Source organism: Nerophis ophidion, linkage group LG12 (assembly GCF_033978795.1).
Source record: "Nerophis ophidion isolate RoL-2023_Sa linkage group LG12, RoL_Noph_v1.0, whole genome shotgun sequence".
Lineage (NCBI taxonomy): Eukaryota > Metazoa > Chordata > Actinopteri > Syngnathiformes > Syngnathidae > Nerophis > Nerophis ophidion.
The window spans coordinates 28,418,460-28,444,305 of NC_084622.1; the positions used below are offsets into that span (position 1 = coordinate 28,418,460).

The 25,846-nt window shown below is 37.4% G+C and overlaps 1 protein-coding gene across 1 annotated transcript in view; it reads left to right on the forward strand.

Moving 5' to 3' along the window:
• ano3 (anoctamin 3) overlaps window positions 1-25,846 on the forward strand; it is a 165,337-nt gene that overhangs the window by 99,632 nt on the left and 39,859 nt on the right. The window contains exons 7-13 of the mRNA XM_061917264.1: window positions 5,222-5,356; window positions 8,804-8,910; window positions 13,201-13,256; window positions 13,336-13,457; window positions 18,191-18,325; window positions 18,405-18,501; window positions 21,030-21,090. Of these exons, the coding sequence (XP_061773248.1) occupies window positions 5,222-5,356; window positions 8,804-8,910; window positions 13,201-13,256; window positions 13,336-13,457; window positions 18,191-18,325; window positions 18,405-18,501; window positions 21,030-21,090 (713 nt within the window). The remainder of the gene's footprint in view (window positions 1-5,221; window positions 5,357-8,803; window positions 8,911-13,200; window positions 13,257-13,335; window positions 13,458-18,190; window positions 18,326-18,404; window positions 18,502-21,029; window positions 21,091-25,846) is intronic.

A 25,846-nucleotide genomic window follows, 5' to 3' on the forward strand; every position in this document is an offset into this window, starting at 1 on the left:
AAGAATACATTGAATACATTGAATCCAATAAATTGTTTACATTTTGGGTGTGGCCTGGTAGTTAGAGTGTCCGCCCTGAGATCGGTAGGTTGTGATTTCAAACCAGGGGCGTCACTAGACCTAATACTGTACTGGGGCACACCTGGGGCACAAATAATGCATGTGAGCGTGCAAAGCGCGCAAGCAAAAACATTTTTAGCACTTATTTATCATAAAAAATACATAAATAGTGCTTTAAACTATGAAATCATATCAGATTATGTTGTATGGATCTTTGATTAACCACCTGAAATTAACTAATGCATTTGACCTACTTGTGCACTTTTTTACTCCAGACTTCTAAACCGCTACTGGTAAAAGCAAAAACGAAGAGCAATGAATCTTTTTTGAAATATATATTGCAGTAATCATCTGCAAATTTAACATCTACAAAAGTAAAACAAAAAATAAAGCACCCCTACATCTCTGGGTTCTTTTATATTATTTAATTACCATTTATGGCAATGTGGCTAATCCTATTTCAGATACACAAAACTATAAAATATAACCAAAACAATAAAGCCACAGTAGTAGAATAAATGAACAACTGTTGTGTGTGTGTTCAGGGAATCATTTTCTGAGAAGTAAACCGTAACGTCTTGTTTTCATTTTTGCAAAGTGGTCAATCACTCTGGACAGACATGGAAATATTACAGTAACTGTTATATAGTTGACCAGTGGTTTCCAACTGGTGGGTCGTGACATAAAAGTGGATTGTGTGTCATTTTCAGTGAGTCACAGTCAGATGTGTGCATGAAAAAAAAAAGTTTAGGGAGAAAAAAATCAAATTGTGGCAACAAAACCAGATATTTATTGCCATTTTTCTAGTGACCATTAGTGAGTATTTTAGCAAAAGGCAAACCGACTAACAAGTTGGAGGAGGACTCAGGACAGACATGGAAATATATATATATTTTTAATCTAAATGGGGCAACAAAACCCAATATTTTCAGCCATCTTTCTGAAAACAAATACAGAAATGTTACAATTTTTTCTGGAAACAAAAGCAGATGCTTTAGCTGTAGCACTTTTTCTGGTGACAAAACAAGATTATTTTAGTCAAAGTCACACCGATTGACAAGACAAGTCTACTGTGCTATTTTTCTGTGAAATAAACTTGAATGATTTAAAAATTTGGCTCACGACTTGATATGCAAAAATGTTTTTCTTCCTGAAGATAAACCATTTGAGAAGCACTCAACTCACACATGCTTACCATGAATTGATTAACGTGGACCCCGACTTAAACAAGTTGAAAAACTTATTCGGGTTTTACCATTTAGTGGTCAATTGTACGGAATATGTACTGAACTGTGCAATCTACTAATAAAAGTATCAATCAAAAGTATCAAAATCATCATTGATGCAGAACCAGCAGACAATAACCAACATTATGTTTCATGTTCATTGGAAATTCGCTCGACAGCTCATACAGCAAATGAATATGTTTGTCTTGATACAAGGAATAAGGTTAGCTAACTTAGCATCAACTCAAGACAATGATGTTGCCTAGCTAGCTAGGACTTCACTTACATCTCTCATTCCTGCTGCTTCTTTTCTGCTCCGGGCGAATAACTTTCTTAAATCCATCTAGGAGTTACAGTTTGAGTCAAATCAAAATCAAAATAATGTAATTAACAAATTGTTGTTGGCTAACGTTACCTACCTCACGCAGTGATTCTCATCCTCTCTCTCTCTCTCTCTCTCTCTCTGTCTCTCTCTCTCAACCGAAGTCTCGATCCACACGTGAATAAATTACCATATTAAGTAGCCATGTGCTCATTGTTACTTGGAGTGAATACAGTAGCAATCAATTACCATACTAAGTAGTATGTGCGCTGTTGTCTATGTTATGTAGACTTAAAACTTTGAAGCGTTTTTTTTATTGGTGAAATTTTTACTGGGGCACTGCAGATTAACAGTGGGGCACGTGCCCCAGTGAAATATGTCTGGCGACGCCCCTGGTTCAAACCCCGGCCGAGTCATACCAAAGACTATAAAAAAATGGGACCCGTTGCCTCCCCACTTGCCACATAGCATCAAGGGTTGGAATTGGGGGTTAAGTCACCATAAATGATTCCCGCGCGCGGCACCGCTGCTGCTCACTGCTCCCGTCAACTCCCAGGGGGTGATCAAGGGTGATGGGTCAAATGCAGAGAATAATTTCGCCACACCTCGTGTGTGTGTGTGACAATCATTGGTACTTTAACTTTTAACATTGAATCCAAAAAATTGTTTACAGAACTTCGACTTCATATTCTCTACTGCTCGCTAGTGTTACCATATCTGAGTTTTTGTGTAGGAATATGGGGAAATAACTACAAAAGTACACTTCAATCATTAATGGTGTTACAAAAAAAGATCAATTAGAATAATACATAATGTTGGATATAGAGAGCATACAAACCCTTTATTTATTGAATCAAAAATTTAGAAATTCCACGACATAGTGAATTTGCAAACAGCTAAAATTATACACAAAGCAAACTATAATCTGCTACCCAAGAATATACAACAATTTTTCTCGACAAAAGAGGAGAAATATCATCTTTTTGAGAAAAATTTTGTTTAAAACATTTGTATGCACGTACAACACTTAAGACCTTCAGTGTATCTGTATGTGGAATTCAATTATGGAATGAATTAAGCAAAGAAATCAAACAATGTAATAATATGATCCACTTCAAGAAACTCTTCTAACTTAAAGTGTTTACAAAGTACAAAGAAGAAGAACCATGATAAACTTTTTATTCAAAATAATCTTACTCATCTCAGCATATGAAATCTAACTTACTTCACCGAGTATTATTTATTTTTATTGTGATTACTTATGGAGTATACTGTGAATAAATTGAGAACAGGAATGGAACAAATGTTTTAGCAACAGTTCTGTAAAAAAAAAAAAAAAAAAGGGGGGTAGGATTAAATATGCTCTGCTTCTTCCTACTCCGTTTCAAACATGTTGAAAAGAGAAACTGGAAATTGTGATGTTTCATGTTGTATGCATGCATGTTCCAAATAAACTCAAACTCAAACTCAAACTCAAACTGGGGATCACTAGTGACACCTGCTTGTAGATTTGGCGCTTGGCCAAATGTACCATGCGTATGGGTAACCGTTTGGTCATAAAGTATTTAGAACACTTCAACCCTTGACACCTTCTTCCAGGCCGAGGACGTCCAAACTGATGGAAATATACAGTATCTTAATATGAAATTATGATTGGATTTTACAATAAACTGGTCCTAAAGGTGCCTTGTGATTGTGCAATACTAACGATATTCAAATAACAGTTCTGTGCTGCTAATAGTTAGTTGGCAACTAGAGCGCTAATCCCTACCTGGTGACTAGCTAAGTCATCGCTGGCTGACAACTAGCATGGCAATTGCTAGCGCTCTTATTTTAAGGTGATAACCAGAGTGATAATTGTTAGCTAAAAACTAGAGCGCTAGTAGCTAAGAGCACTATTAGCTAGCTGACAACTAATGTGCTAATTGCTAGCTGACGGCAATCAATAGCTGATAACTAGGGAGTTAATCGCTAGCTGGTAACTCGGGCGCCAATCGCCCGCTGACAAATAGATTTCAAACGCTTTAATAATATATTATAATTATTTATTCATGTTATGTAATTGTTTATTCACATTTAACGACAGTACATGACAGTGTGTTCGCCCTATGACATAAAGATATTGCAGGGGGTAACATAAAAAAAACAATTCAAAAATCAACCAAAAATATCACGGCCCGCCTGCAGTACCTCTGCGGACCCTCCGGGGGTCGCGGACCTTCTGTCTAAGAAATCTGCTCTACACAACCTCCTCTGGAGCAGTTCTAAATCAATATATAGTCAAAAGCATAAACAAATGTAAATTAAATACATCATCTTCACTAAAGATGCTGATTGTTTACAGACAAAACGCAACAGACTATATTCAGTTTTAAACATGGCTTGTCAGACAGTTTTGATTTCATCAACCAATTGCAGGACAGAAAAATACTGACTTTACAGTGGAGTAGCGAGTTGGTCTTGTGAGGCAAATCTGAAATTTGATTGGTTAAAGACACAGTCCCATCGCTAATATTTCTTAAAGTGCCTCCGCCTGCACTCTTGATTTTGAAGGCCCTGGGAAGATTACATTACAAATACTATCTAACCCTCACATGTACTGGAAGCAGAGCAGCCAAGAGACACACTACGAAATTAAGACAAAAGACTGTTGGAAAAATAATAATACAATTTCATGGAACAAATACTAAAATTGTAGTTATGTAGGTCAACGAAGTCAGACCTACACTGTTTTCATGTCCATTTCTCAGATGATATGATTGTTGACTGAAGTGATGATATCAACCAAACCTAACCCTTGCGCCCTTACCCCCTCCACATCCCACCCCCTGGATTGTAAATAATGTAAATAATTCGATGTATATACTCCGAAGATCCACTTGTGTGATGACTGTATTATGGGGATAGTGTTTATTTATACAATGAATTAATTAACGTGGACCGCGACTTAAACAACTTGAAAAACGTATTTGTGTGTTACCATTTAGTGGTCAATTGTACGGAATATGTACTGTACTGTGCAATCTACTGATAAAAGTCTCAATCAATCAAGCAATAGTTCTAATGAGTGTTTGGTCAATGGTGAGTAAGAGATGGCCTAACGGTCCCCGACTGTTCACCATACTTCCTGCTCATCGAGGGATTTATTTGAAACAATCTAGTTATCTGTCAATAAGATAATGATATAAAAGAGATGGACAATGGACACATACGTGTCTTTAATGTAGATTGTCTATAGGTTTTCTAATTCATAGAGGTAATTGTATTCTCAGGGCATTCGATTGATCGCAACTGGACTGACTGTTCACTTTGTATTAGAAGACCTTTTGTCTCTAATCAGTTCACGTTCATAAATTTAAATAAGACCTAGACTAGATCTGACTATTCTAAGTGTATGAGCATGAACTGATAAACCCTGCTTGGATGAGAGGCAAAACGTCTTCTAAAACTAATGACACAGTCCAGTTCAGATCGATTGAATGCTCTTAGAATGTAATGTGGATTGGTGTTAAAAGTAAAAGTCACAGGTCCACTTCATAATGTCGAAGTAGACAATCTTCATGTTAATCCGTGCTGTTAATCTCGCCCTGCATGGTGCGCCCCATCTGTGCAGCCGCTTTCATCTGAGATGTCGTCAGATAAAGAGCTGGCTTCCCAGAAATCCCATGAAGCTGGACAAAGAGGCTCTGCCTGACCTGGAAGAGACCGACTGCTACACTGCTCCCTTCAGTAGAGCACGTACGCATCAGTAAGTCATCACGTCACACTTGCATGAATTATACAGACATGATCACTTCTTGTTTTTTATATACTGAAAGGCAATAGTACCAAATATATTTGCACAATTACGGCCCGATTTATGTTCTTATGACTACTGAAGGCATAGCTGCACAATCTTCAAGACATATACACACAATTCTCAATTGAATGTCTATATTCAGTTAACCGCTCAATTTCCAATGGTCCACAAGCAAATAACAGTTAGAGCAGGGGTGTCGAACTAATTTTAGATCAGGGGCCCACATGGAGGAAAATCTACTCCCAAGTGGGCCAGACTGGTAAAATCACAGCACGATAACTTCAAAATAAAGACAACTTCAGATTGTTTTCTTTGTTTAAAAATAGAATAAGCACATTCTGAAAATGTACAAATCATAATGTTGTTGTTTTTTTTCCACGCACATGTTTTTTTGTCGTTATTTATACTTTCTGAATAAATTATGTGATAATGTTCATCAGTCAACTCATTGGTGTTAATTTTCAATCTATCAAGATAAAAAAATATATAAAAAACAAATTATAGTTTGTCATTTATGTAGTTTGATCATTTTCCTTAACTGATGTACTAACATCATGTGTTTTTGTTTTTGTTTTTTACATATGTAGCATCATCTACAAAGATAGAAAGAATTGCTATTGCGACAACTAGTCGACACATTTAGAACAGAAGTTTCTTTCATTAAATTATTTCAGCTTATTTTTATACTTAGCGAACTCATCCAGCGGGCCGTATAAAACGTGTTCGCGGGCCTGATCCCACCCTAGGGCCTTAAGTTGGACACCCCTGTGTTAGAGTCTCCAATTAAAACCGAGTTAGAAAATATTCAAAAATGATGTCTGTGACTGGAGGCAACCTTTGATGAAATTTATAATAACTCCACAAGAAGCTGCATTGAAAGTATCATGAGTGGTCAGCATTCAGCAGTTTTATCTACCTCTGCATGTGCCTCAAAATGTTGATTTTACTTTCTCATGCACTCCAAACCATTATTCATTATTTATTTATTAGTTATGAAGTTAAGTTACGTATAATACATTTTAAAGATAACCACATCTCTCTTGCATCACCTGCTACCAGTGAACACCCTGTCCTCTTTGCAGTTTAGCTAAGGAAACGTTAACCCAGTTATAATTACAGCATTAATGGTATTTCAATTCCACAATGGTGTACAATAAAACTGAACGGCATCACGCTGCAAGGTACAACTTAGATGCAACTGTTATAGTAAAGTTATATTCCTTGCAAAAAAAAACTTTCCTTATTTACAAAACCCAAAACCAGTTGTGTAATTCGTAAATAAAAACAGACTACAGTGATTTGCAAAACATTTTCAACTTATATTAAATTGAATGGACTGCAAAGACAATATATTTAATATCGTTGAGAAACTTTTTTTTTTTTTTTTTTAATAAACATTAACTTAGAATGAAGCCAACAGCGTTTCTTGATGTTGTTGATAAATGACTTTCGCCTTGCATAGTAGAGTTTTAACTTGCACTTACAGATGTAGCGATGAACTGTAGTTACTGACAGTAGTTTTATGAAGTCTTCCTAAGCCCATGTGGTGATATCCTTTACACACTGATGTCGCTTTTTGATGCAGTACCGCCTGAGGGTTCGAAGGTCCGTAATATCATCGCTTACGTGCAGTGATTTCTCTAGGTTCTCTGAACCTTTTGATGATATTACAGACCGTAGATGGGGAAATCCCTAAATTCCTTGCGATAGCTGGTTGAGAAATGTTGTTCTTAAACTGTTCGACAATTTGCTCACGCATTTGTTCACAAAGTGGTGACCCTCGCCCCATCCTTGTTTGTGAATGACCGAGCATTTCATGGAAGTTGCTTTTATACCCAATCAACCACCTATTCCCAATCAGCTTGTTCACCTGTGGGATGTTCCAAAAAAGTGTTTGATGAGCATTCTTCCACTTTCTCAGTCTGTTTTGCCACTTGTACCAGCTTTTTTGAAACATGTTGCAGGCATCAAATTCCAAATGAGCTAATGTTTGCAAAAAATTATGTTTTCCAGTTCGAAGATCAAGTATCTTGTCTTTGCAGTCTATTCAATTGAATACAGGCTGAAAAGAATTTGCAAATAATTGTGTTCTGTTTTTATACGCAACGTGCCAACTTCACTGGTTTTGGGGTTTGTACCAAAGATGTGCGTGTAATATAACACATGCCAACTTGATAGCACAAGCAAAGCTGAGCTACTAGACATTTGCAAAGTGGATTATGTCTGATAAGTGAGCAGTATAGAGCTTGCAACCCATTTTGCATCTCGGACTTCATGAATATGCAGAATATATGCTGATCATCAAAACGCCAACAATATTGGGAGGAGAAAACTCAAATCAATTATATGGCATAGAAATGAGAAGTATTAACAATCAACGTTTTAGGAGCACAATTTTGCGTTTTATTTAACACATTTGAAAAAGACGCGCAAACTGACACTGTTACGCACACGGCTGTAGAAGAAAAGTGCTGGCGCTGCAAAGACACATGATGGACAGAGAATCCTGCATCCTACGTGTTTTGTGTCAACACTCAACATATTGGGACAGTCAGAATTTAAAAAATATCAGAAAATGTGTCTATTCAGCAACATCATTTTATAATTTAATAGCTGCTGGATGGTTTAAGAGGATAATTAATGCAAATTGAATTGATGCATTTTGGTGTCATTTAATATTTTTTTAAAGACGTTATTTTTTTCCACATAAAATATATATTACTGACAGATATACTATATAATAAAAAAAAATCTTAAAGTTTGCATTTTTTGCGTCTTGACAACAATAGTTCAGGCGTCCTCCCATGCGCCTTCAGTGGTTGAAAAGAAAAAAAAAAGATGGTGTGAATGTAGAGCCACTGCAAATTTGCTTTTAAAATGCCCATGAAAAGTTGTAGGTGTCCCATCTTTGTTTGAAAACATAGCAAAGCGCCAAAGGTAGGAGCATGATGAAAATGCAGTAAATGACAGTGTTTCCATGGTGACCACCCAAATAGTACACGCCAAGTCCTCTTTTAAATAAGGCTGTCCGCACCACTTGTCAATTGCACACGCAATATGCTCACTATTGATACACGCTATTTTATATTATGCTCACGCTGTTTAGCGTAAGGTATTTGGATCTTAGTAAACTGTGTATCATTACAGTTGTAGAGGTACAACTTTTAATACTTTTCTTGCATTGAATCACATAATATTGTGCATATGTGTGTGATGAAAACATGTGACAATAAGTCATATTATTTCCACCTCCTGTTTGTCTTGTGAACCTTCATGTTGTGATGAAAATAACTTTTGCAGCATACATTGAATTTGAAGACTTTGCTCTGTGCTAATTGGATGATATTGACACCAAATCAAAAGGATTGATGGATTTTGCCTTTCATTACCTCCCAGCTTCACCATCAACAACAGAGAGACCTTCTTCTCCAACTCTACCCGAAGCAGAATAGTCCACCATGTCCTGCAGCGCACAAAGTATGAGGATGGAAAGCCAAAAATGGGTATGACAACCAGCAGAAATATTATTATTAAACCGAAAAAGAATGTTGTGATATTTAAGTTGAATAGCATAGTACTTTGAATTGGTTCAATGACATCAATACTGTTTAACATTAACTAAATCATACATTCAAAAATAAAAAATAAAATTCATGATACATTTTCATAATTATTGCACTAAGTATAATAGAACAATACAGAAAACAGTATGTGAAAAAACGTACTGTTTGTGTTGTAATGTTTATGCTCACAATTTCAGGGTTTGTGAATGTGCCGTGCATGATGAGGAAGTGCTCTGCATTGTTGTGGCAAGCATTACTTACAGCACTTTGCATTTAAGTTCACAAAGAGTGTCAGACTGAGTATTCCTACTTACAGTACAGCACTTGCTGAAGCACCATTAATGACTTCTTGTTTCGGTCTCGCTACTACCGTCTACGCCAGGGGTGTCTAACAAATTTTAGATGGGGGGCCACATGGAGAAAAATCTACCCCCAAGTGGGCCGGACTGGTAAAATCACAGCACGATAACTTAAAAATAAAGACAACTTCAGATTGTTTTCTTTGTTTAAAAGTAGAACAAGCACATTCTGAAAATGTACAAATCATAATGTTGTTGGGGATTTTTTAACTCTTGCATGTTGCAGTTAATAGTTTTCTATATTTGTTTGTTATTTATACTTTCTGAATAATTTATATGATAATGTTCATCAGTCAACTCATTGGTGTTGATTTTCAATCTATCAAGATAAAAAAAATACAGTATGTTATTTATTAGGGGTGTGGGAAAAAATCGATTCGAAATTGAATCACGATTCTCACGTTGTGCGATTCGGAATCGATTCTCATTTTTTAAAAAATGATTTTTTATTTTATTTTAAATGTTTCATTTTTTTTAATCAATCCAACAAAACAATACACAGCAATACCATAACAATGCAATCCAATTCCAAAACCAAACCTGACCCAGCAACACTCAGAACTGCAATAAATAGAGCAATTGAGTGAAGACACAAACACGACACTAAACTAACCAAAAGAAGTGAAACTAAAATGAATATTATCAACAACAGTATCAATATTAGTTATAATTTCAGCATAGCAGTGATTAAAAATCCATCATTGACATTATCATTAGACATTTATAAAAATTAAAAAAAAGAACAATAGTGTCACAGTGGCTTACACTTGCATCACATCTCATAAGCTTGACAACACACTGTGTCAAATGTTTCCACAAAGATAAAATAAGTCATATTTTTGGTTTGTTTAATAGTTAAAACAAATTATAAAAGCTTTTTTTTTTTTAAATCTACTACTTTGCTAGCATGTCAGCAGATTGGGGTAGATCCTGTTGAAATCCTACGTATTGAATGAATACAGAATCGTTTTGAATCGGAAAAATATCGTTTTTGAATCGAGAATCGCGTCGAATCAGAAAAATCGATTTATAATCAAATCGTGACCCCAAGAATCGATATTGAATCGAATCGTGGGACACCCAAAGATTCGCAGCCCTATTATTTATGTATTTTGCTCATTTTCCTCGACTGGTGCACTAACATCATGTGGAATTATTTTAATTTGTTTTAAATATGTAGCATCATCTACAAAGATACAAATAATTGTATTTAGTGGGACGCATTTAGAATAGCAGTTTCTTTCATTCAAAAAATCTGACTCATTTTTATACTTCGCAAACTCTTCCCGTAAAACCTGTTCGGGCCGTACGTATGACACCCTTGATCTACGGCGTCAGCGGTGCTATTATGGAGCCGAGTGTTGTCCCTTGTCTACACTTACGTACTGTCATTTTGCAACACAAATAATATTGAGTGTTCCCTTCAGTGATATTTAGTCACTATCTTTACTTATTAGCATTCTATGTCGCTATGAGAATATATTGTCAGTTTTATGAGCTAAGTCGACAGCGTTCAGCATCGAGCATCGTTATGATGATTTCTCAGGGTCATTCAGTGCCTACTACTAAGAATTGAAAATGTGCGTCTACAGTAATTGTAGTGTGCAATTGTGTAGCACTGCTTGACTTAGACTTCCTTTTATCGTCATTCAAATTTGAACTTTACAGTACAGTTAAGAACGAAATTGCATTGCATTAGCTCGTTGTAGTGCAGGATAAAAGAGCAATAAGGTGCAGATATAAATAGATTTATTTTACAGATAAATATACTGCACTTTTGCATATGCATCCATGTTTAGAGATGTATTTTATATTGTCTTCATAGTCCAGCGAGTTAATCAGTTTTTGGGGGGAATTGAGGGGATTATTAGAGTGCAATCAAGAGTCTTATGGCCTGAGGGAAGAAGCTGTCACAGAACCTGGAGGTTCTGCTACAGAGGCTGTGGAACGTCTTTCTAGTGAAAACAGTCCTTCGTGGGGGTGGGAGGAGCCTCTACAGATTTTCTGAGCCCTGGTCAGGCAGCGGATTTTAGCGATCTCCCTGATTGGAGGAAGAGGAGTCCTGATGATCTTTTCCGCCGTCCTGTTTTGGAGTTTGGTTACTTTATTCGGCTACATGACAACAATACAGTATATTATCAATGGTTTATTTTGGTTTATGGTTTAAGTTTATTTTGAATGATGATTACAGTTACATGATACATCATAAATTCCCAGTTTCTCTTTACAAGATGTTCGAAAAGTAGTAGGAAGAGACAGAACTGATTTAAACTTACCCTTTTTCCATTGTATAGCACATGTGTTCACTTCCTGTTGTCAATGTGTACACAATTTAACTCCATAAAAAATACAAAATAAGTTCTCAAGACCGCGACCCCGAAAGGGAATAAGCGGTAGAAAATGGATGGATGGAAGTTCTCAAGAAAAAAAATACTTAAGTAAGTTGTAATTAACATACTGAGATGAATAAGATGATCTCATTTTCAATAAGGATTAAAATATTTATAAAGTTATCCTTTGTACTTTGTAAAAACCTTGAGTTTGAAAAGTTTATTAAATTAAATCATATTAGTGCTTTGTTTGACTTATTTTCTTTAACCATTCCATAATTTAACTATTCATACTGATATTTTAAAGTAGGGGTGTCAAAGTCGAGGCCTGCAGGCCGTATCTGGCCCGCGAATGAATTATCAATGGCCCCCGGGATGATATTCGATTAGTATTAGAACCGGCCCACAGGCCACAGCCCCCTGCTGCTGTTTTGCACGCACCAATACTCCATCAGTGTTGGCGCTAGGAATGTTCAAAATGGGGTCCCAGGGACCCCATCAAGTCATAAATATGGGGTGCCACAGTAAATTTTTGGGGTCCCACTTTTTTGTAACCATTTTGAAAAAAAAAGATAAATGTATGCATTATCCTGTTATATCTCACATTCTATATTGTGTTTTGGAAGAAGGTTGTCATAAACGTTACTTAATTCATGAAAAAATAATACAGAAGAAAACAAATTTTTATGTATATGTACATTTAATCAGTTTTAAACATTCATTCACTTTCTTTTTCCTTCATGGATCTAAACTTTACCACTGGCGGTATTTTTTTCTACATTATTATTGTGTTTGTTCTATTCTTTGTCAAAAGTAAGACAAAGAAAACAATCTGAAGTTGTCTTTATTGTTTGGTTTTAATGCCATGATTTTGCACATTTATTCTTCCAAGCGGCCCCAGGGCTAAAATGAGTTTTACACCCCTGTGTTGTGCATGCATCCAAATGTTTTAAATTTGTGAACGGAGATTTCGTCTCTCTTTGTTGAAAGATTTGTGCATTTACAACACACTCTGATAGGAGCTGGTTTGTGTGAGAGTCCTATAACCCTCTCTTTTCCTAAAATATCCCACAACCTCCTTTGCTGGAAAGCCGCCTCCTATTGTCCGACGACCAACAGGTTTTGCTAATCAAAGGCTCTCTTTGAGGAGCTTCAATGGGTTTCACATAAATATTTAATACCGTCGACCACCCACCTCTCTTTCTGCTTTTCCTGGACGCATTCAGGGGGATAAAATGCATATTCAGGCATTATTCTTTTTAATTCACCCCTGATGTTATTCATACAGTACAGTAACCACCCTCTTTTGTATTTGAAGCATCGCACTCACTTCTGCATTTAGCAACTGGCATAAATCATGACACAGGTACAAATCAAAAGCTTGGCCGGCGGGTTATTATAAAGGGTGGGCAGCTATTTAAAAATTCATATTGTTTCAGCACCTCTCATGTGTTAAAGACTTGCATATGCCATTAAATCACTACTGTAGCGCAGTAGGTCTCGCTCACATAACCTGAGCTGAATGCTTTATTGCACGGCAGGAATCAACCGGTTATTGGGCAACAACACCTATGAGGCTGCCTTCCCTCCACATGAGGTAAGGAGTTCAAAATTATTTTTTAGAAACTTCACAAGTGCCAACTAATGTGCTTGGCTATGCGTTTTCGTCTTTTTAGGGTGGATACAAGAGCAGACATCCCATCAAGACGCATGGTGCCCAGAACCACAGACACCTCCTTTATGAGCGCTGGGCTCGCTGGGGGATCTGGTACAAGTACCAGCCTTTAGACCTCATCAGGTACTTTTGGTACTTTTGAAGAATGAGCTTAGCTTTGAATACATACAAAGTTTGAGACAAAGTGTAACCTAGTTTACCTGTTTTCTCATCTTTTTTTTTTTTTCTTCTACCTGAACATTTATCGACACTGTGTCCTACATTTGTGAATGGCACAGTAAACTGCTGCAAGGCAGCTTGAGAGTGAGGCGTAAACCACAGGCGTCTGCATGTATCCTCAATAAACAAGTTTCATTCCTTAAACTAAAGGAACATAATCCATCCATCCATCCATTTTCTACCGCTTGTCCCTTTTGGGGTCGCGGGGGGTCGCTGGAGCCTATTTCTGCTTCATTCGAGCGTAGGAAGTGTACACTCTGGACAAGTCTCCACCTCATCGCAGGGCCAACACAGATAGACAGACAAGACTAGGGCCAATTTAGTGTTGCCAATTAACTTATCCCCAGGTGCATGTCTTTGGAGGTGGAAAGAGTGTGACTGAAATTCCCAGTAATATTAATTGGGTACAACTTACCCCACTCCTCACTTAAATCCATATAGTGTCTCCGAGATAATTATGGTACTATTACAGTATACTGTGACAGTGCGAAAACCAGACATTTTAAAAGAGTTAGGGCAATTTTTAAAAAACAATAATGTGTCAATACCAGATGGCTCCTGTGAAAGTGTTTACTCACATGTCTCCTCTGTACTCAGACATGCATTAATTTGTTCATATAGTTGCATATGTGTGTGTGTGTGTGTGTGTGTGTTTGTGTTTGGTATTTGTGTCCGTGCATATGTATGTGATAATGGGGGATCTGGATCATCGGGTATTGTTTTTAACTTCGTACTACACTTTTCATTGCATTTCTTTTATGTATTAAATAAAGTTTGATGTGATTTGTGATACCTTTGCCTCCTAATGTTTAATAAATGTTATTGTTCACATTAGCCCTTTATTCGACAAGTGACCATGTCTGGTAACTTAAACTTAGACTTAGACAAAGTTTATTGAGCCACAAGGGAAATTGTTCCACACAGTAGCTCAGTTACAAAGGATGGAAAGGGTAAGGACGGAAAGGATAATGCAGGTATAAAACACACTACAATTGTACCATAGTAGCAGTATAAAATATAACAACATACAGTGTATGAAATATTTACATATTATATATACAATATATAATTTATACTGATATATTATTATATGCCCTGCGATAAGGTGGCAACTTGTCCAGGGTGTACACTGCCTTCCACCCGAATGCAGCTGAGATAGACTCCAGCGACCCGAAAAGGGACAAGCGGTAGAAAATGGATGAATGGATATTATATTATATTTGTATATACTATATACGATATAGAACAAATCCCAATTACCATGTACAATATTACAGTATATCTACTAGGGGTGTGGGAAAAAATCAATTCGAATACGAATCGCAATCCTCACGTTGTGCGATTCAGAATCGATTCTTTTTTTTTTTTTAAATGTTTTTTTTTTTTTTATCAATCCAACAAACCACTACACAGCAATACCATAACAATGCAATCCATTTCCAAAACCAATCCTGACGCAGCAACACTCAGAACTGCAATAAACAGAGCAATTGAGGGGAGACACAAAGACACCACAGAACAAACCAAAAGTAGTAAAACAAAAAATAATTTTATCAACAACAGTATCAATATTAGTTATAATTTCAGCATAGCAGTGATTAAAAATCCCTCATTGACATTATCATTAAACATTTGTAAAAATTCAAAAAAAAAGAACAATAGTGTCACAGTGGCTTACACTTGCATCGCATCTCATAAGCTTGACAACACACTGTGTCCAATGTTTTCACAAAGATAAAATAACTCATATTTTTGGTTCGTTTAATAGTTAAAACAAATTGACATAATTGCAATCAGTTGATAAAACATTGTCCTTTACAATTATAAAAGTAAAAAAAAAAAAAATCTACTACTTTGCTAGCATGTCAGCAAAGTATGTATTGAATGAATACAGAATTGTTTTGAATCGGAAAAATATAGTTTTTGAATCGAGAATCGCGTTGAATCGAAAAAATCGACATATTATCGAATCGCGACCCAAGAATCGATATTGAATCGAATCGTGGGACACCCAAAGATTCGCAGCCCTAATATCTACAGTATATATATAAAGTACAGTACAGTGCAATCTTTCTTTGGACGAGTACAGTAGATCTTTAAAATAGACCTTGTACACTCAGCCGCATAGCACCAAATTGTGGGCCCCATACACAAGAATCCTGAAGGGCCCCCATCCCACCCTAAACTCAAAGTCGCCGCCACGTACACATAAAAAATATATATAGTGCATGGATTTGGTCGACACCAGCTTTTTAAAACACATGTAAAAACCTTAATGCGTTTTTTGACTTTTTTAAGATGGGATTAACATATCATAAAACGTATCTGGATAAACATCCTTAAGTAATTAGCTGTTGTTGTTTTTTTACAAAAAAAGTTCAAACAAATTCAATATAAAGTCGCCTTATATGATTTTAAATAATGATATAACTTCTTGTGTTTTACTAATTATATTTTTAAATAATTCAGAATGTAGTGCAGAGATGATCTGATTCATGTACAGTAGAATTATCATGAGTGGATAAGGGGGGGTGGGGGTAACAAGGGTTAGTGCTGGTGCTTCACAATAAGAAAGTTCTGGATTCCGTGGAGTTTGCATGTTCTCCCCGTGACTGCGTGAGTTCCCTCCGGGTTCTACGGCTTCCTCCCACCTCCAAAAACATGCACCTGGGGATAGGTTGATTGGCAACACTAAATGGTCCCTAGTGTGTAAATGTGAGTGTGAATGTTGTCTTTCTATCTGTGTTGGCCCTGCATTGAGATGGTGACTTGTCCAGGGTGTACTCCGCCTTCTGAATACAGCTGGAATAGGCTCCAGCCACCTGTGCAACCCTGAGGGGGACAAGTGGTAGAAAATGGATGGTTTGATGGATAATAATAATAATCATTTGATTCTTCATTATTATTGTGATTATATCATTATTAGTGCATCTCCTGGGGATTAAGCCTCCCGCTGTCTTTAAAACCTGAGGACATTTCTGTTTGTAACTTTAATTGAGGGTCTTTGAATGCACCACATGTGGGGCAATGAGATAGAAAAGTTCCTGAGGACATTTCTGTTTGTAACTTAATTGAGGGTCTTTCAATGCACCACATGTACAGGCAATGAGATAAAAAAGTTTAACTTTCTCCTATGCTGCCAGAGATAGATTTGTTATTATGGCATTGGTTTTCACAATGTTGGCGCTGTGTGTGAATGTTTAAAAGTGAACTTAAACTTCTCATTAGAACAATGTGATGATAATAAAGGACAATTTATAAGTATCATATAAGTAAAAAATAGGTGCTGACAAATATTTGATTTTTAAATAATTTTCTTGAATTAAAAAATGAGTCAAATGAGCGTCCTTTTAAAAGGTCAATGGCTTGTATTTCAGTTCTGGTCAAAAGTTTACATACATTTGTAAAGAACATAATGTCATGGCTGTCTTGAGATTCCAATAATTTCTACAACTCTTATTTTTTGTTGATAGAGTGATTAAAGCACATACTTTTTGATCACAAAAAACATTCATGAAGTTGTTTTTTTTTATGAATTTATTATGGGTCTACTGAAAATATGACCAAAGCTGCTGGGTCAAAAGTATACATACAGCAATGTTAGTGTTTGGTTACATGTCCTTTGGCAAGTTTCACTGCAATAAGGCGATTTTGGTAGCCATCCACAAGCTTCTGGTTCAATTTTTGACCCCTCCTCTTGACAAAATTGGTGCAGTTCAGCGAAAATGTGTTGGTTTTCTGACATGAACTTGTTTCTTCATCTTGTCCACACATTTAAGTCAGGACTTTGGGAAGGCCATTGTAAAACCTTAATTCTAGCCTGATTTAGCCATTCCTTTACCACTTTTTGACTTGTGTTTGGGGTCATTGTCTTGTTGGAACACCCAACTGCGCCCAAGACCCAACCTCTGGGCTGATGATTTTAGGTTGTCCTGAAGAATTTGGAGGTAATCCTCCTTTTTCATCGTCCCATTTACTCTCTGTAAAGCACCAGTTCCATTGGTAGCAAAACAGGCCCAGAGCATAATACCACTGCCACCATGCTTGACGGTAGGTGGTGTTCCTGGGATTAAAGGCCTCACCTTTTCTCCCCAAAACATATTGCTGGGTATTGTGGCCAAACAGCTCAAATTTTGTTTCATCTGACATCACATGAACAAAGATAAGACCTTCTGGAGGAAAGTTCTGTGGTAAGATGAAACAAAAATATAATAAATTCATAAAAGAACCAAACTTAATGAATGTTTTTTGTGACCAACAAATATGTGCTTCCGTCACTCCATCACAAAAAATAAGAGTTGTAGAAATTATTGGAAACTTAAGACAGCCATGACATTATGCTCTTTACAAGTGTATGTCCACTTTTGACCACGACTGTTTTAGGCAAACATAATTAAAGCATGTGAGCTGCGCTATGTTACAACTAAGAACAACCTTAGATAGCCAATGTTGTAGAAACTCCATAAGCATTATTGGTTCCCATAAAAGGATCATATTCCAATCTCTGGGCTTGTAGTTGATCCATGAGGTCACCCCGCCCTGACACACACACCTTTCCTCTAAATTGTTTTTTTTTGTTTTTTTTACCATCAAGCCACAGCTGTAATATTCGACATTGCATGCTTTGTCCCGGTCAGACGCTACTTTGGAGAGAAAATCGGCCTTTACTTTGCATGGTTGGGCTGGTACACGGGCATGTTGATCCCTGCTGCTCTGGTCGGCCTGTTTGTCTTCCTCTACGGACTCTTCACCATGGACTCCAGCCAAGTCAGGTCAGCTGACACCGCCTGCACGGCAGCATAAGCACTGTTGTTTCTTCTGACTGACAATCTTCAATTATTGCCCCTCTAGTAAAGAGATTTGTGAAGCCAACACGACTATCATGTGTCCGATGTGCGAGGAAACCTGCGAGCCGTGGACGCTAAGTGACAGTTGTGTCTATGCAAAGGTCAGCAGCCATTCTGGATTATATTGATGACCGTCCTGTTTTTTTTCTGGCCTTGCATCCACTCAAAACCTGCACAATCTAATGAGATCTAATGCCGAGCTGAAGTATATCTTCCTTTCCATGCATAATAATGCTCCATTTTGGTGCCATTCTTTTGTCATTTGTCTTCTTTAGATGGGATGTAGAGCAGTCTACCGTAGGGGACCAATTTTATGTGCAAGTGCAAGACTAATGTTGCAAGGGTGTAATGTCCTACAATTCTGTTAACAAGCCTAGGCGGTGCCAAAATAACCAAATGAAGGGTCATTTTTCTACAGCATTCCAGTCTTAGCCTGTTAACATTACAATATATTTATTGTTACCGTGGTTGCAGTTTTCATTACTGCAGGAATGAATTGCATCACACTTGGAGCTATTTTTTATACTTTGACCTTCTCATAGAGCACTTGTGTCAAACTCAAGGCCCAAATCTGGCCCGACGTGTCATTTAATATGGCCAGGGAATAATGTTGATACTTCATCTTTCTTACCAAATATTTTCAGTGTTTCCATTTTGACAGAAAAAAACAATATATAATACAGGAAATTTTACATGTTTTAAACTTTGATATTATCTGCTCATGCAACAAATATTCAATTGTTATCGGTGGGAATCTTTGGGCACCTCGCCATTTGATTCCGATACTTGGAGTGGGGATTTGATTCATAATCGATACTCGATTCAAACAATTCTCGATTCAAACTTATTTTTGCAATGTATTATTTGGTATAATATTGATAACACCTTAACACCTTAACAAAACAGCTTACAGGTTACAAACCTATTTTTGGCCAAAATTATTTGGCCACACATCCAAATGATCAGAATCGGCTACTGTTGTATAAAATCAAGCACTTAGGCATGGAGACTGTTTCTACAAACATTTGTGAAAGAATGAGCCGCTCTCAGGAGCTCAGTGATTTCCAGCGTGGAACTGTCATAGGATGCCACCTGTGCAACAAATCCAGTCGTGAAATTTCAACTGTCGGCTTTATCATAAGAAAATGGAAGAGTTTGGGAACAACAGCAACTCAGCCACCAAGTGGAAGGCCACGCAAACTGACAGAGAGGGGTCAGCGCATATTGCAAAGAGGTCGCCGACTTTCTGCAAAGTCAGTTGCTACAGAGCTCCAAACTTCATGTGACCTTCCAATTAGCCCACGTACAGTACGCAGAGAGCTTCATGGAATGGGTTTCCATGGCTGAGCCGCTGCATCTAAGCCATACATCACCAAGTCAAATGCAAATCGTGGGATGCAGTGGTGTAAAACACGTTGCGTGGAGATGCGTTCTCTGGAGTGATGAATCACGCGTTTCCATCCGGCAATCTGATGGGTTTGGAGGTTGCCAGGAGAACGCTATATTTCGGACTGTATTGTGCCAAGTGTGAAATTTGGTGGAGGAGGAATTATGTGGTGGGGTTGTTTTTCATTAGTTGGGCTTGGCCCCCTTAATTCGGTGACATTAGCTTTGAATGCTCTGGGATGCCAAAACATTTCGGACAATTCCATGCTCCCAACTTTGTGGGTACAGTTTGGAGCGCGCCCATTCCTCTTCCAACATGACTGTGCACCAGTGCACAAAGCACTGTCCATAAAGACATGGATGACAAAGTCTGGTGTGGATGAACTTGACTGGCCTGCACAGAGTCCTGACCTGAACCTGACAGAACACCTTTGGGATGAATTAGAACTGAGACTGAGAGCCAGGCCTTCTCGACCAACATCAATGCGCTTTTGGAAGAATGGTCGAAAATCCCTATAAACACACTCCACAACCTTGTGGACAGCCTTCCCAGAAGAGTTGAAGCTGTAATGGCAGCAAAAGGTGGACCGACACAATATTGTTCATATGAGAGTCAAGGCAGGTGGCCAAATACTTTTGGCAATATAGTGTATATGCACACCAAGTAAGTAACATGTTTTTTTAAATAACTTTTCCCCAAAAATAAATACATTTGATTTTTGAAAATTATTAATCAATTTACAATCGAGATGTATAAGAATCGCAATTCATATATAATAAAAGCATTTTTTTTAAGCACCCCTAATTTTAATATACCGTATTATAGTTTGTAAAAACAACAATGAATACTTAAATATCTGCTTGTCACCTGGACTCACGATTTCAAAGCAGGTTATCCATCAATTTGTACAACACAAATCAAATAAACCACTGCATATGCAATTGTGCAACATGGTAATGAGGCAATTATACTTTTATATTCTTACATTCACTGTTACAAGCGGCCCTCTGAGGCCGGCCATGACTGCGATGTGGCCCTCGATGAAAACAAGTTCAACACTTCTGTCATAGAGCAAAATCTAGGGAAAATTGGGGAAAATAAATGACAGAAGTGCTGTTCTACTCCAATGCGCTCCAATACTATACATCCATATTGTATTGAGGACATTGCACTCAAATCACATCTAATTAAATGGTGATCAATGAGTAAACATATTCAACTGAACCTGTGTTGTGTGCTTAGGTGACCCATTTGTTCGACAATGGTGGCACTGTTTTCTTCGCTATCTTCATGGCAATCTGGGGTAGGTACAGGCTGTTTTCAACATTTTGAGGACGCATCCTATTTTACACAATCTGTTCATCCTTCAACCGTCAGGTCGAAACAGGGCGATGACGATGATGATGATGATGATGATGATGATGATGGTATATTGCAGCTTTCTGGGCTATAACATTATTGTGATGTAGAGTGTGAAAGTTACTGCAGCTTTTGGCCCTCATCCATCTTACTGCCAGGGTGACAAATAACAACCAGTGCCTAGAGGGAACACTTGGCACATAGAGTTCTAGGTCTGGGCTAAATGAAGACTGAGGTAAACCGGAGAGCCTAGAGAGTGGTCTGGGCTCACTGACTGTGGTCTGTAGCACATAATCCTGCACTAAGGCTTGTGGCGAGTGGACTATAGGCAGTGCTGCGCCAAAAGTGCACTTGAGGTTTTGTGTGCGTGCGTGTATCTATATCCCGGTATATAAACATCTAAGCTTCTTTTGTGTCTCTTTAAACAAAATTGGGTCCGGTTATAATATATTAAACTTAAGCATCTTTCCTTATTGTAGGGTTGTGTTTTTGGTGGCGTTGGAGAAAAAAAAATAAAAAATCCAATACAAGACCTGCATCCAGATAACAGAAAAATACTCAAATTTAATTAACACTGTAATTTCAATGTGTGTATTCTAGTTGGATCTTCATGGTGAGAGTCGTTGTAAAATAAGTCAACAGGTATGAAACACTGGTACCACTATAAAATACACGTAACCCTATTAAGGGTTTAAATCAGGGCTATTTAACTGGTGGCCCGTGGGCCAAATCCATCCCAAAAATGACACATACCGGTCCTCGAGTTCAGTTCAAAACTTGGTAGACAAACATTTTTGCAGCAAAAGCCTAAAAACACGAGAATGCTCTTGTTATATAGAGTGAAGTGAAGTGAATTATATTTATGTAGTGCTTTTCTCCAGTGACTCAAAGCGCTTTAAATTGTGAAACCCAATATCTAAGTTACATTTTCAAACCGGTGTGATTGGCACTGGGAGCAGGTGGGTAAAGTGTCTTGCCCAAGGACACAACGGCAGTGACTAGGATGGCAGAGGCGGGGATCGAACCCAGAACCCTCAAGTTGCTGGCACGGCCATTCTACCAAACGAGCTATAGAGCAAGGGTGTCAAACTTTGGCCCGCGGGCCAAATCTGGCCCGCCGTGTAACTTAATTCGGCCCTTGAGGCAATATCAATTTAGCAGTAGAGCTGGCCCGCCGGTGTTATACAGCGTCGGTGCCGCTGAAACACCGCATTCACCGCTAAGACTCATACTTGCCAACCCTCATAAATTTCCCGGTAGACTCCCGAAGTTCAGTGCCCATCCCGAAAATCTCCCGGGGCAACCATTCTCCCGAATTTCTACCGATTTCCACCCGGACAACTATATTGGGGGCGTGCATTTAAGGCACTGCCTTTAGCGTTCTCTACAACCTGTCGTCACATCCGCTTTTCCTCCATACTAAAAGCGTGTCACATAATATTTGTGGCTTTTACACACACACACACACGCACAAGTGAATGCAACGCATACTTGGTCAACAGTCATACAGGTCACACTGAGGGTGGCCGTATAAACAACTTTAGCACTTTTACAAATATGCGCCACACTGTGAACCCACACCAAACAAGAATGACAAACACATTTCGGGTGAACATCCGCACCGTAACACAACAGAACAAGTACCCAGAACCCATTGCAGCACTAACTCTCCCGGGAAACTTCCAGCAAACTTCCAGCAAACTGACCAATAATTAATGTGTTATCCATGCATTTTCTCTTGCTACTTCAAAGCTTGAATGTTTGGTTCATTAATTATTGTTATTTTATTTTCAAATTTGTTATTAGCCTGTGGAAAAAATTTGATATTTACCTCAGAAGATTGCAAATAGAAAAAAAGGCATAACATTTTTATAAAAATTGTATTTGATATGCCATTGATATTTTTTTAATTATTATTATTATTTGAAACCGGATTTTGCATGTCACTAAAGTTATATAAGCCTTGCTTGTTCAATATTTATTGCAACACTTGTTTGGGTCCCTATTAAAAGGTTAATTTGTTCAACCTTGGCCCGCGGCTTTTTTCCGTTTAAAATTTCGGCCCACTCTGTATTTGAGTTTGACACCCCTGCTATAGAGGAAGTTTAACCACTGTAAACACATTGGCAGATCACAGCACATTTATGATTATATATATTTAACCTGGCTAACGAACATTGAATACTGGGGTCCAAACTTGAGTTGAGTTGAGTTTGGGTTTATTTGGAACATGCAAGCATACAACATGATACATCACAATTTCCAGTTTGTCTTTTCAACATGTTCGAGAAGGAGTAGGAAGAAGCAGAGTTTATTTAATCCAACCCCTTTTCCTTTACATATCAGTTGCTAACACTTTTGTTCATTTCCTGTTGTCAATTTATTCACAATATACTTTATAACTAATAAGATTAAAATTAAAAAACTAATAATTAGTGATGTAATGTATATTTCATATAGTGAAATAAGTAAGTTTATCGAGAAAATTAATGGATGGTTGAAATATATTCAGAATGTTTATTATGGTTCCTCTTCTTTGTACTTTGTAAACACTTTAAGTTTGAAGAGTTTCTTGAAGTAGATCATTTTAGTAATTTTTTTTATTTCTTTGCTTAATCCATTTTATAATTTAATTCCACATACTGATATACTGAAGGTCTCAAGTGTTGTGCGTGCGTACACATGTTTTAAATTAAACTGTTCCCTCAGATTCTATTTCTCCTGTTTTGTTGATGAGATTTGTTGTACATTCTTGGGTAACAAGATTGTAGTTTGCTTTGCACATCATTTTAGCTGATTACACATTCACTATGTCGTGGAATTTCAGTATTTTCGATTCAATGAATAAATAGTTTGTTTTCTAAATCCAACATTATCTATTATTCTAACTGATCTTTTTTGTCACACGATTAATGAATGAAGTGTACTTTTGTTGTTATTTCTCCATATTTTTACACTATAACTCAGATATGGTAACACTAGTGAGCAGTAGAAAATATGAAGTGATTTTTGGTCTCGAACATGTTTTGCTTTATTCATTTTTGATGTGTTTCTTGATACTTTATGTTGTATATTTTTCACATGAGCTTTCCAGTTCAATTAATCAACGATCATTATACCTAGACATTTGGTTTCGTTTACTCTTTTAATTTCTATTCTGTCTGTTTGTAATTGTGTTTGACTTTCCCTCATACTATTACCAAATAGCATTATTTTAGTTTTACTGAATTTTAAGGATAGTCTGGGTTTGTCAAACGATCATTTTAATTTGTCGATGTATTTTGTTATTATTTATATTAGCTTCTGTGTGTTCTCTCCTGAACAAAACGCTGTTGTATCATCTACTAACTTTAAATCTTTTGTAACTCTACAAATGTCATTTATATAACTTGTGATTTACATAACTGAGGCGTTCCTCAAGGCACCCTTTTGAGTCCTCTCCTTTTCAGCAGTCACACATTTTTTAATGTAACTAAGGTGTTGCTGTAGCTTGCTTAATACAGACATTTCAGTAATAATTTGTTCACCTTCTTTAGTTATACTAGTTGTAGCATTACTCATTGCTGCAGCAGTCTAACGTTTTGTCAGTCACCAATATGGTTAGCTAGCATTTTATATTCACGGTAGGAAATAAACAAACCGCCATTCTTTCTTTGGTCCAGGATCTTACTGCACCGTTTATTCTGCGCATGCTCACAACACCATTTCAGTGCACGCAGGCACATGACGTCACTACGTAAGATATTCAACATGGCTTTGCTGTTTATATTATTAAATGTGCTCAACACTCCCACTCAAAGACATGTTTATAGCTCTATATAATGGTAAACAAAAACGATATACATAACTCCAAAATAAAACATTTCGGCATACTGGCAGTGTTAAAACTTCAAACTTATTTTCATTTGCCAGTTCACATCACTCTCCAAACAAATACCCCTTGAACTTCTCAAACTTAGCCTTTGTCACTGGCTTGGTAAAAACATCAGCTACCATGTTTGCAGTAGGGCAGTATTCTATAGAAATGTCCCCTTCTGTGTGTGCAGATCGTATAAAGTGGTACTTTATATCTACGTGTTTGCTCCTCTGTCTGCATACTGGGTTCTTAGATAAAGCTATTGCCCCCTGGTTGTCTTCATATATCTTGACTGGTAGATGCTGATGACTACCATCTATTCCTTTAAGTAGTTGCACGAGGTACATACTCTCTTGAGTAGTGGCTGCTAGTGCCATATACTCAGCTTCACAGGTGGAAAGTGCCACTGTTGGCTGTTTCCTGCTCTTCCATGATATAACTGGACCATTCTCAGTCAAGCTGAAACAATATCCAGTTGTGCTCCTCCTATCATTTGTATCAGCTGCCCAATCAGCATCACTATATCGCTCAAGCTTAAGTTCTTTTTCACATTTCTGGAAGTGTAGTTGTTGATCTATAGTACCCTTTAAGTACCTCAGTAGGTGCTTTGCTGTAGCCCAATGCTGCTGCTTTGGTTCTGCTAGGTGTTGTGATAGTTTACTAACAACCCAGCTCAGGTCAGGTCTAGTACATGTCATAATGTAGATCAAACTACCTACTATTTCTCTATATCCAGTTGAATCAATAACTTCACCCTCATTGTCAAAGTTTAACTTTTGCTCGCATGCGGTGGATCTCGGCTTGCAGTCTGACATTTTAAATTTTGCTAACATCTTCTCTATGT